The 12,159-nt window shown below is 42.7% G+C and overlaps 1 protein-coding gene across 3 annotated transcripts in view; it reads right to left on the bottom strand.

The window, feature by feature from the left end:
* Window positions 1-12,159, bottom strand: part of LOC147025121 (EF-hand calcium-binding domain-containing protein 4A-like) — a 73,590-nt gene that overhangs the window by 968 nt on the left and 60,463 nt on the right. Inside the window, exons 13-16 of one of the 3 annotated variants that reach the window (XM_085885756.1) lie at window positions 7,563-7,644; window positions 6,880-6,994; window positions 3,591-3,698; window positions 109-185 (exon numbers count right to left, since the gene is read on the bottom strand). In XM_085885756.1, coding sequence (XP_085741882.1) covers window positions 109-185; window positions 3,591-3,698; window positions 6,880-6,994; window positions 7,563-7,644 — 382 coding nt within the window. Of the gene's footprint in view, window positions 1-108; window positions 186-3,590; window positions 3,699-6,879; window positions 6,995-7,562; window positions 7,645-12,159 lie in introns of those variants that run through there. The other 2 variants (XR_015059351.1, XM_085885757.1) reach the window with 2 other exon arrangements.

Below are 12,159 nucleotides of genomic sequence, written 5' to 3'. Positions count from 1 at the left end.
GTGCTGTTCTAAAACATAACTTTCATGATTGGAATTGTGCAGTACGAAAGAGCAATGTTGGATGCAATCCCCTTTTGACACATCAGTAACTGAAGACTTTATTCGTACCTCGCCATGTGCAAAATTGCTTCCTCCACATTGACAGCTTGTTTGGCACTGCACTCGTAAAACACAGCATTATACTCCTGCAAGACAAAATACGTTTTAAACATGACAGATTATTTGATTTCCAAAACTGTATGGCTGGAAGCTGTTATTGTTACAGGCGAAGAGCCCACCCATCCTTACGGACGGGTTAATTCCCCCAGAATTACAGATGGGATATTTCTCCCAGATTTGGTGTATTTACTATGACCAATTGTAATGCCACTGGGAGTGACACTCTATGATAGTTTTCAACTCTTCCCACCCAGTGGTTCAGAAGTACATAAAAGTCACGCACACGCACACACACATGCACTTCTCGAATTGTATACTGTATCGTATGATTATGACTATTACTTGTGAAATCGAAGATTGTGTATATTGGTTGGTCTGGTCTGTTATTCTGCATGTCTTTGTCAACCGTCTACAGGTCACAATTTTAAACCAACCTTCGCAAAATGGTAGAGTTGGTCAAAGAAGAAGCCTATTGATTTTTAGGGCAACAAAGGCCAAAGGTCAACAACCTCAATTTTCATCTGATTGACTTGGAATTTGAAGAGGATTTTCACATCAGGTCACTGAATTCAGCTAAACATTCATTGGAAAGACTGCACACTCAATCATCCATCTCACAGTTTCAGACGGTGCAGACCAATCTAACAGTATATCATCTGCCCAAGAATCAAACTCAGGCTAGACATTTCAAAGGCAAGTGTGCCACCTCTGCAGTATGTCAATATCCTGTTGGACTTTGTGTGCGTGTGCATACGTGTATATTCATTATATATATATATATATATATATATATATATATATATATTTTTATTTTTACCCTCGCCAAAGGAGAGGGTATTGCATTTGGGTCCGTTTGTATATTTGTTTGTCCACACAGAGCTTTAATATTTCTCTCCACAACCACTTGTAGGATTGAGACAAAATTTTCATTATCGGAGCAACTGCTTATGTAGAATGTTTTAATGATTATTATGGTGTCATAGGTCACGTGGTGTGGCAGCCATGTTGGAAAAATGGAAAAACTTTGGACCTCTATCTCTGAAACTGCAGCAAGGAAAAAATTGAAACTTGGCACATGGCAAGTATTCTCATGTTGAATGTGATTTTTTTTTATGACATCATAGGTGTTTTTGTTATGACATCATCAATGCATATGTAGAACGCTACACTTGATCAGTATGAAATTTTTTGAGTCATCTTGGGATAAAATAGTCCACAGAAAAAAAATTTGATGACTTCTTCGGTCACTTGATTCGGCAGCCATATTGTTAAAGAAAACAAACCTTCAAAAATCTTCCGTGAAGTGGCTGAACAGATTGAGGTGAAACTTTACAGGTACAAGTCTGAAGACGACGATGGTTCACGAGCGGTATTTGACGATGTAGATTGTTTCAGAAGTCAATGATGAGACAATGTGACAATTTTTGACCAAGTTATTAAAAAGTATCAACATGTGGTACGGGTGACAGGTTATTAGCTGCAAAATGTCGAAAACCCGGTTTCGTTCAACAACATTCAAACTTTGACCTTTGCATAACCTTTAAAGATCACAAAACAATGTTGTGGACATTAAAATAAGGAAACAGGATACGTGCTATAGCTTATTGGAGTTAGTTCGTCGAAGAAGGTCGAAAACCTGGTTCGATTCCCACAACTTTGAAAATTTGATCTTTGTGGCCTTTAAAGGTCAAAGGTCAAGGATTATAACCTTTGGTGCAAAACTTCCTCTGGAACATTCCAGGGACAATATAAGGTCATATAGGCTATATGGCATTTCGCACTCCTCGGATTATCCATACTTTGATGAAATCAGCTTAAAAACAAACTTGAAGGGGGCGCCACGGGCAAGGTGTTCGAGATAGAGCAAAATGGTTTGAAGACTTTAGGTGGGGAATGACCTCAAGATTATGCGTAAAAAATAATCATCCAAGCTCTCAAAGTTTGGGCGCTTGTATGATTTTTATGTCAAAATTCGCAATTTCCTAAGTTTTTGACCTTGTGACCTTGACCTTGGGAGGAAAATATAAAATCGGACAACGACAAGTTTTAAATAATTCATTTTGCTATTCAAATACCGAAGAACCCATTCCATTCAGTCAATTCCCCAGGAGAAGATAGATTTTTAATCCTACTTCCCCCTAAAATGGCTATTTTTTGGGCGTGGCTCTGCCCACAATGGGTGTATAACGCCCTCATCCAGGAAAACACAACTAGTCATTGATATCGAACACATAACCAAGTTTCATCAAGATCGGATCAAAGTCCACAGAGTTATGCTCTGGACAGACTGACACACAGACAGACAGACACACAGACAGACACACAGACATAACGAATATAGTGGTCACTCTGACTGGCGCTCGTGACCCAATAACTGCCGATCCATTAGGAACAAAAGGTTCACACATCTGATGTCATAGGACACATGGTTTGGCAGCCATATTGAATTTAAGAAGAATATTAAATATTTCCTCTGGAACCGCTTAGTCGATGTGAAACTTCACAATTATGATCTAGTCGTGATGGGGAATACATGTTTTAAATCTCAACTTGATTGAACACATGGTCTGGCAGCCAAAATTACTTAATTGTATGATCTGGGTTCTTTTTGTTTTTTGATATATTATTATCGCTAAGCCATTTATTTATGAGGAACGACTTCCTACCTTCTTGCCTTCTCGCACGGACAGCCACCAAATTCGGTATTTGTATTTGAGCGATCCTTGGAGGAAAGAATATCATTTAATGAAAGCAGTGTAAATTCAGTAAGTTTTGTGATCTCCAGGGGTACAAACCACTGGCACGACGAGTGACTTTGGTCAGACCCATCGACACAACAATTTCATCTTAATTCATCTTATTTTTTTAACTTGCCACAATTACCACATTCTTGTGGGGTTGGCCAGGGGAATTTTTGGCCCAAGTTTTTCATGAACCGGATAGCCAGGCCTGACATTCTGCGATGGTTAAGGCTGGAGTTTGGCAATGGTGCTGGCGATAGCTCGCCCACTCTTCGCGAAGGGCATCATGAGATCTTTAACATCCATCCCGGCAGGCAGGACGCCGGTTAACGTCCATCCAAGGGACGGCAAACTTGTTGATGAATACCCCTGCCTGTGAAACACCGGGATGACAGTTTATAGCTGGGTTGGCATTCAAACCCAAGCTACACAGCTTAGAGGCGAGTGTGCATACTTCTCGGCCATTTTTCCAGCCCGAAATACTGTCTTAATTAAAGATAGATACTGTATATTAAATATAATTCAGCAAGAAGGATAAAGGCTTCTCATGAGAAGAAGGAAACTTGGGAATTATATTTGTAAACTGCCCAATGTGTATTCTTTCGTGCAATGTTCATACGAATTTACTAAAACAATTTTGATTCACAGGATCGTGTTTGCAATCATTCCAAGGTCCGTTTTGTTACTCACTTTGGCGAGACTCTTTGCATCGCTGGAACTCACATTCCTTCCCTTTTCCTTGATGGCATCAGTTTTGTTTCCAAGAAGGAATATTGTTACATCTTCTTCAACTCTCTCCTGCAAGGAGCATACGAGTACAAAATATGAATGCAAAGAAGAATGAGGAATTGACATCCTATTGGTTTCTTTTTTTATAACGATGTATAGAAACTTTATATGAAAGAGCAAAGCAACAGGGTAAATAGGCAACATAGTAACAATAGCAGCAGAGTAGCATTTGAGAATGTGGGCATTAATACTGGGCTGTCGCTGATGAAGAGTCAAGATTTGACTTTCTCCACATACTCAAGTGTGAATGAGACAGAGTCGATAAGGCAGTGGTGAGAAGGGGATATGTTGAGGGACAGAGTGGGATGGGTCAGGTGCATTAGCTTTGGAGGAAAACACTGAGTTAATACATTCTGCCTTGTCTCATACAGAGTCTGAGGTCAGGCCCTTTTATGTGAGCATGTGAATGGAGAGGGATTATATACCAGACAGACTTGGAAAAGGTACCAGCAGGACTTTGAAGATGGTGACTGCTTGAATAGAGTACCCATGAGATTCACAACATTATTATTTGGCTCGCCTCAAGATTGACACACTTGTTGGTAACCTAAATACTTGGTGAACTAGCATTGTGCTTTGGTGACCTCGCTTTCCATTATGAGAATACAAGCTGTCTGAACGCTACTATCTCACCACTACATTTGGTGTGCTTGGGCCGAGAGGATGGATAAGATAGCCACAAGTGGAATGGGACAGACAAGTGCATAAGAGAGAATATGCTTTTGTGGAAATATTGTTGTGGAGCCAGGTATCGGTGGCAAGCACGACCGCTTGGGGGAGCAGTGGAGTCGGCTCCACCGAACAAACCGGAATTTAGGTCGTGACCCTCGGATGAATCCGAAAGGCACGGGCCCCTTACAGGACCATGAATTGCCAATAATTCGACCGCGTGGGGTAGGGTCAATTGCCAAACTTCAATATACCTAAGTACCCACAGAGCAAAGCTTACCGGGGAATTCACACCCTCCACAGGCCTCGAGCGGAACGAGCCGTTACCGTGCTCGAACCATGTGTATCCCGAACGGATGGTTACCGAGGCCTGTCGGTCCAAATGAAAAATTTACTGCTTCGCTGTTTCTCAAACATGCACCATGCTAAGCCAATGAAAGAAACACAGAAACGAGCTGGAACATTTAACAAAAGGGATATTTATTTATCACAATAATCGGGGAGGGGAACACAGAGCAGAGTTATCACGAATAAAGAAAGGTAACAAATGTACAAGCAATTCCTTAAACAATTCTACTTAGAGACAGGGCCCGCGGACACACAAACACACACAAACACACACACATACACACACACACACACACACACACACACACAAACACACACAAACACACACACATACACACACACACACACACACACACACACAGAAAGAGATGGACCTCTCGGTCTTTATTGCCCCTTCAGCTCGGAGGGAAGATGAGCTGAGGGAAGAGAACGTGCTGGCTACCTGGCCGCGTTCATGCGGCTGTACGACCGCACCTTCCCGGAGCACCAGTCGCCAAAAGAACGGACCAGGGCAGCTGAACCCAGAGGAGGCGAGACAAGGTGATCTCCCGTGTTAAGATGGTCGACCGCTTGTAGTGATGCGCCAGACGAGACGCCTTGGATGCGCGCGATGCAGTCAGCCGCAGATCCAGACAGATGCGCGCTCGAGCAGACCGGACGCAATCATTAATCAATTCCGTCGCTTTCTCGGGGCGGGTCTGCTCCCCCGTTACCCCTGCTCTCATTGGGTGAATGGCATGTCCCGGCTCCGCCTTCTTGAGAAGAACCGCCCCGGCTTTGGTCCACGCGTCACCCATTGGGCGAAAAATGACGCATACCCTTATTTGGCGCAAAGCCAGAACGAAGCGCTTCGTGACCATATTTGGTGTGAAATCCACACTGCCCAGGGCATGGAATTCCGCACACGCCCGCATGTCGGTGAGCGCCAGAAGAGTACGGTCAATGCTGCGAGCAGAGTGTTGTTGTCGTTGTTGGTGATGTAAAAATCCTAACTATAAAATAATTCACAGCGCATGTACAATTAATCACCCACTAAACATAGGACGGGACCCTACCTAGAAACACATACTTACCGATATAACTGTTCTATAAGGACCTGAATGTTGAGTGCTCATGGCTGCCAGATTCGTAACAATATGATATGCAGATGGAATCAACATCAGATGCTGTGGATATGGCAGTCCAAACCTCCCTTCCCCACCCCCTCACCACTGATCCCTGTTGGTATAGCCTGTTTGAACAGCCATTTTCAGTGGTGCTGAGATAGGTCTCTAACAATAGCTGGCGATATTGGCTTTAGCAAGAAAGTGGTGAAAAGGTCCAAGAGAGGCAGAGGAGTGACAGGAGAGGTTGGATGGGAATTTTGGCATTATTCGGTCCAGAAAGGAGGATGTATCAGTTGCAAAAATCTGGCTTCAGAAGTTTACAGAATGGGTCGGGCCCCACAGAGTAACAGAAGGCCTCAGCTGAGTTGTCATGGCTAGTTGTTGCAGAGCTAACACCCAGCCGACTGGCATGGTGGTAGTTGAAGTCGTCGCATGTGAGGAATATAGAGTTGGAATTGATGGTTACCAGTTGGTCCATGTTTGCAGAAATAGAGGTACAAATTGTTGAACCTGTGTTGCTGATTTGGTCTCTATAAACCAGGCAACACACTGATATTTTTCTTGTGGGATGCCATTTGTAGTAAATGTGACATCACATGTCATAGGAGAAACCTGAAAATGGGGGGAAAAAAGTAAATAAAACTTTCAAAAATGTTCTTTCACATGCAGCAAACCGTATCCCATTTCTTGTATTTATTTTTATTGCAATTTGAATTTGGAACGGTAATTTGTGGTCACCCTGCATAAGCATGGTGTTGCAGAGAGGTATATGTCGGTAGTGGTATGCCACAGTCTTAGAAGGGGGTTGTGTGGTGCGAGATCTGTGGGAAGGCACATTGGGATGTGTCGCAGGGGAGGATGATTGGGGGCAGAGGTGCAGTCATGAAGGGATAATGGGTCATGAGCCCATGCTTGCTGCACATGTGTTTTCTTTCTGGATCCCAAGTTCAGCCAAACAAAAACAGATATCATGACCAGGGTGGAGAGGGAGATTGAATAAAACAACGAGGCAAACAGCACTGTTAAAAATTAACTTTTTATTAAAGTAGTAGAAAATAAAATCTTACTTTCACTCTGATCATCCAGTTTCGAACTGCTCGGAAGGTAAATTCGTTTGTGATGTCATACATAACAAGTACTCCATCTGCCCGTCGAAAGTACTGCTTGGTGATGCTACGAAACCTAAAACAAAAAAAGCATCTTCAGATTGTTTCCAAGAGCATCAAATCACCCTCATCTTGAACTAACTTTGTCATGACTTGGAATATGCAACATGTTTGTGGGAGTGCGTTTTGTTGCTGCATTGGTTGAGGTATTGAAATCCATTAACCAGTTTTGCTTTTGCAACAAAGCAACTACACCAAATTTATGGTGCATTTCCACTACATGTCAAGTTGACTGGTTTGATTGAGCAGTACTCTCCAATTAAGAGCCAGGATGGCCAAATTCGACTTTTTGATTGGAGGAATATGCACAGCACATCCAATTAACCCAACTCACTGAAGCAGTGGAAAAACAAAAATCCAGGCATTCCTTTCAGCCATCTTTGACATCCTGAGTTAGTAGTTCCATTGATTTGATCCACAAATAGTGCGCACATTTGCTGTGCATCAATTAATGTTGTGATCTGCACAAGAGTATTTACTTGTGACCACATTTTATGACATGACGATGTTGTTGCATGCTTTTAGTCCAGATTAGCTTTTGTTTGTGTTTGAAAAATTTTTCTTTAAGTCGGGCCAATGCTCACCGTTCCTGTCCAGCTGTGTCCCACAACTGTAAAGCAATGCGAACATTTTCCAACATCAAACTCTTCACGTGGTAGTCGACACCTTGGAAACACAAATAATATTACAAGTACACCTTTGCTTACGGTCTATTTTAAGTGTTCTCATCATGTGTTGCTGATGTACACCTTTTTGATAAATGCTGCTTTTGTAACAGAGGAATTAATGAATGAGTAAAATAAATAACCACAAAAAAACAAACTTTCAAATGAACCAAAATAACGTTTTGTTCATTTTCATTGCCATGTGAAAGATTTGGCATGTACATTACAATTTGATTTGATTTCGGAATAACCTGTTTGACAATTAACCATTGAAAAGTATTCTTGTGGAAATGATTCTGAGGGAGTTGATAAATCTTGTAAATCTTTTCAAGTGTTTGTACGTTATTCTTTCATGGTCAAACCGTAGCACCGAGACGCCCCAAATTTTTGGTGTAGGTAATTCAGAATCTGGGCAAGGTTTTAAGCTACCACTCGTTGGCCTTGGCATGCGTTCTGAGGCCACCAAAGGCCACTATAACGTGTATATTGGGATGCCCGCCCGCCGGCAAAAGGTAACAACCATGCAGCCAATAATTCCATTGCTTTTCAATGTCCAACATGTCCTGAAACCACCGACAGGAAAAACCGCGACTCAAGGTGGGAAAGGTGTGAGCCCCACCCATCAGGAGAATGACGGACCTATGGTAGAGGAGAGAGGAGGGGCGCAAATTATCACCGTTGATGTAGGTGGGCAATGTTTCGGGGAGCCAGTCAGGAACCTGGGCGAGAACTTGCCTGACACGATGCCAGGAGGCACCTTGATTTTGGCACCTTGCCAGGTGGAAGCCATGCCTAGTCCAGTCGACATCACATCCACCTCACCCATTCACATCTCTCCCCCCCCACCCCTTTTTGCCCACCTTGGGATGCCTTGCCTTTGGCCTGCACAGGACGTTCTCTTTTTCAACAACTTTTACCGGGTTTGGCCAAGGAACTCTGCTGTCCTGTGAAATTCCCTTGTCTTCTATCAAGGTCTGAAGAATTAGGATAATTAAGGATGTAATATCCATCGCTTGGTTTGTTCCATGGGCCTGGATGCCGGTAAGGGTTAATTTGGGGATTGTTTATTTTGCTTCTTACAAATTTTTGACCTTGTTATTGAATCAATACACTTTATTAACCTGACTTGTTCTCCGGCACATCCTACTTGCTCCGAAATTTTCATCTGCTGGCTCTAAAGTAATCTTTTTAACTCGCCTGTTCGAAGAACAGAGCTATAGTGATACCCCCGGCGTGAGCGTCAGCGTGAGCATGAAAATGTTAAAGTTTTTGGTGCAAGTTATTTTTTTCCTTTCTAATGTTTTTATCTACCACACTATTTTTTATACGCCCGATATATATATATATATATATATATATATATATATATATATATATATATATATATATATATATATATATATATATATATATCGGGGTGTATAATGTGATACCTGTCGTCCGTCCGTCCGTCTGTCTGTCTGTCTGTCCATCCGTCCGTACATCCGTTCCTGTCCGCACTCTAACTCCCAAAAGTTTTCAACTTTCACGTTTCATATTTGGTACATAGGTACAGACTGTGGAGACGGTGTGTTGCGACATACGTTCGTCATCTAAAGTGGTTGCCATGGCAACCAGGATGCTGTTTTCCATCCCTGTCCGCACTGTAACTCCCAAAAGTTTTCAACTTTCGCGTTTCATATTTGGTACATAGGTACAGACTGTGGAGACGGTGTGTCGCGACATATGTTAGTCATCTAAAGTGATTGCCATGGCAAGCAGGATGCTGTTTTCCATCCGTTCCTGTCCGCACTCTAACTCACAGTTTTCAACTTTCACGTTTCATATTTGGTACATAGGTACAGACTGTGGTGACGGTGTGTCGTGACATACGTTCGTCATCTAAAGTGGTTGCCATGCCAACCAGGATGCTGTTTTCCATGTAGTAGCACAATTCTGTATATACCTTCTTGTGCGGGCGTATATTGTGCTCACTTGTGCTCTTGTTACTGATTACGATATACAAATGCATATATTCCTTTAAAATTATTTGGATCAGACTTCACTGCAATGCTTTATAAAAAAAATATTAATTATTAGACGAGTCTTTTAAAAACGATAAATGTATAAACAGGCGAGCAATGGGTGGCTTTGACACCAGCTCTCTGGTTGAGATAGCGATTATTCACGGCCTGGTACCTTTTGATTTTCCGGCAATCACGTGGATTTTTGTAAGCTCAGCCAAAGATAAGATCTTTCCTGTGATTTCTTCGGACTGCATTCTCCTGGCCCAGGAACTTCAATCCTCACGGCAGTAAGACCTTTGCATGCGATAATCTGATGGGAGGGACTGATGTGTTCCTCAGGGATTCGCAGATTCGAATCTGGGCAACTGGGCCTGACTGCACAGTATGTTTATTTAAACAACTTTTACCCGGTTTGGCCGAGGAACTCTGCTGTCCTGTGAATTTGTCTTCTATCAAGGCCTTATTTGTCTTCCATCTTCCCTTGTCTTCTATAAAGGCCTTAAGAATTAGGATAATTAAGGATGTGATGGATATCCTTCGCTTGGCTTGTTCCATGGGCCTGTCTGCCAGTAAGGGTTAATTTGGGGATTGTTTATTTTGCTTCTTACAAATTTTTGACTGCACAGTATGTTTACTGCACGGACTGCACATGCCGTCCTGCACAGTATGACTACAGAGTATGTTTATGGACTGTTATCTACACAAATAACAGGGTGTGTGTGTGTGTGTGTGTGTGTGTGTGTGTGTGTGTGTGTGTGTGTGTGTGTGTGTGTGTGTGTGTGTGTGTGTGTGTGTGTGTGTGTGTGTGTGTGTCCTCCATAACTCCAAAACTATAAAACAGAGCAGCCTGAAACTTTGCATGCATACCAAGAAATCTTCAAGGAAGTGTAAGAGTGAAAAATTGGGTGTTTGGTTTAATTAAAACACTCCTTTTGAAGACAATTAACAGCCTTATTTAATTATATGCTACATCAGGCGATCTTCGACCACCTCGCTCTCTGGGTCTTGAAGCGTATCCTAGGTAACCTCGCTGGGGTCTGAAGCTGCCATGTTTTTTGGCCTGCTCAACCATGCCTCGACTTGGAACAGGCCGCGACGATTTGCTTGGTACATTGCAATGCTTATAAACACCCAGAGATGTCAGCGTTTGTGGCTTTATTTAATTTTGGCACATGCGATCACCACATTTTGGGTGTCTACAGGAAGTGTATGTTTAATGAGGTGTTAATCATTGACATTTCAGGCGTCTCCAGGAGGTGTATGTTTAATGTGTTGCCAATCGCGTGCCAAACTAGCCGTTTTCACTGTTTTGTTGGAGTGCTTGCTTGAGTGCTTAAGCCACTTGGCGAGCACTCTCCGAGCTGCTTGGTTGTTCGTTTCGGTAAAAGTATCCGTGCTCTCAAGGGAACATCGATTGGACAGACGTATGTTCCTACCTGTGTTGAGCCGTGCGGTTGGTGCCTCAGGAGGTGTCTCACCCGCTGAAAATGTGCAATTTTATTTTTACAGTACATCGTTTTTTTGTGGTTTTTTTGAGCGATCTCCTTTTAATATAATCCACCCTTCACTTCGACATCGATACACATGTAAAAACAAGGGCCATGCGGCCACGTGTTTGCCATGATCTGGTCATGAAGGCATAAATTACAGATCGACATTTTATGTTCTGTGCTTTGATATATTTTTCAATTGAATTTTGCTAATTTCCCACTGATTCCTCTTTCAAAGAACTCTGTTTAAAGATAAATCTTTGTGTTTGTCGTGTTTATTTCTTTTATGCGTGTGTACATACATAAAATGTATTACCGTAACGGAGTGTGTGTGTGCGTGCGTGCGTGCGTGCGCGCGTGCGTGCGTGCGCGCGTGTGTGTGCGCGCGCGTGTTTCTTTGATTTCTATACAATTCCACACCCTTTCACCAATTTCCACCAAATTTTGCATCCTCGCTGGGGGTACCCACGGTCAGGTCATGGGAACCCCCACCCCCCCCCCCCATGGAAACGGTCTGTGTGGATTATGTGTGTGTAGGTCTGAAATTCTCAGGAATAAAATGGCAGGCCCAATCTTCACCAGATTTTGCATACGTGCTAGGGGTATCCATGTTCACGTCAAGGGCACAAACAAAAATTCTCCCCAAAATCAACCCCCATCCCCCTCACAAAGAAATTGCCTATCCATGAGTGTTTAACTGAAAAAAAAACCCCGCTGCACTAATGCAAATGTTCTGGGGGTACCCAGGTTCAGGTTAAGGGCACAAAAAATGCTATGGGTACCCCCTCCACCCCCCCCCATTTTCTGCATGTATGTTTGTACATCTGAAAATCAACGAACTGACCTCAAACAAGGAAATTAGGCCATTTGGCCAATCATTGCCGTGGTGCACTCTCAGATTAATTTTGCTACAACTTCAAACATAAATCTTCTTGATGGTTAACTAAAGTCTAAATAAGCCAATCTTTATCAGGTGACCCAGCTTGTCATGCATAAGAACAGGTCCGTGGTTACAAAAAA

The sequence above is a fragment of the Eptatretus burgeri genome, chromosome 6 (genome assembly GCF_056783735.1).
Source record: "Eptatretus burgeri isolate ZD-2024b chromosome 6, Ebu_testis_v1, whole genome shotgun sequence".
NCBI classification, from domain to species: domain Eukaryota; kingdom Metazoa; phylum Chordata; class Myxini; order Myxiniformes; family Myxinidae; genus Eptatretus; species Eptatretus burgeri.
The sequence above is the reverse complement of the archived record's forward strand: the minus strand, read 5'-3'. Positions and strand labels throughout refer to the sequence as shown.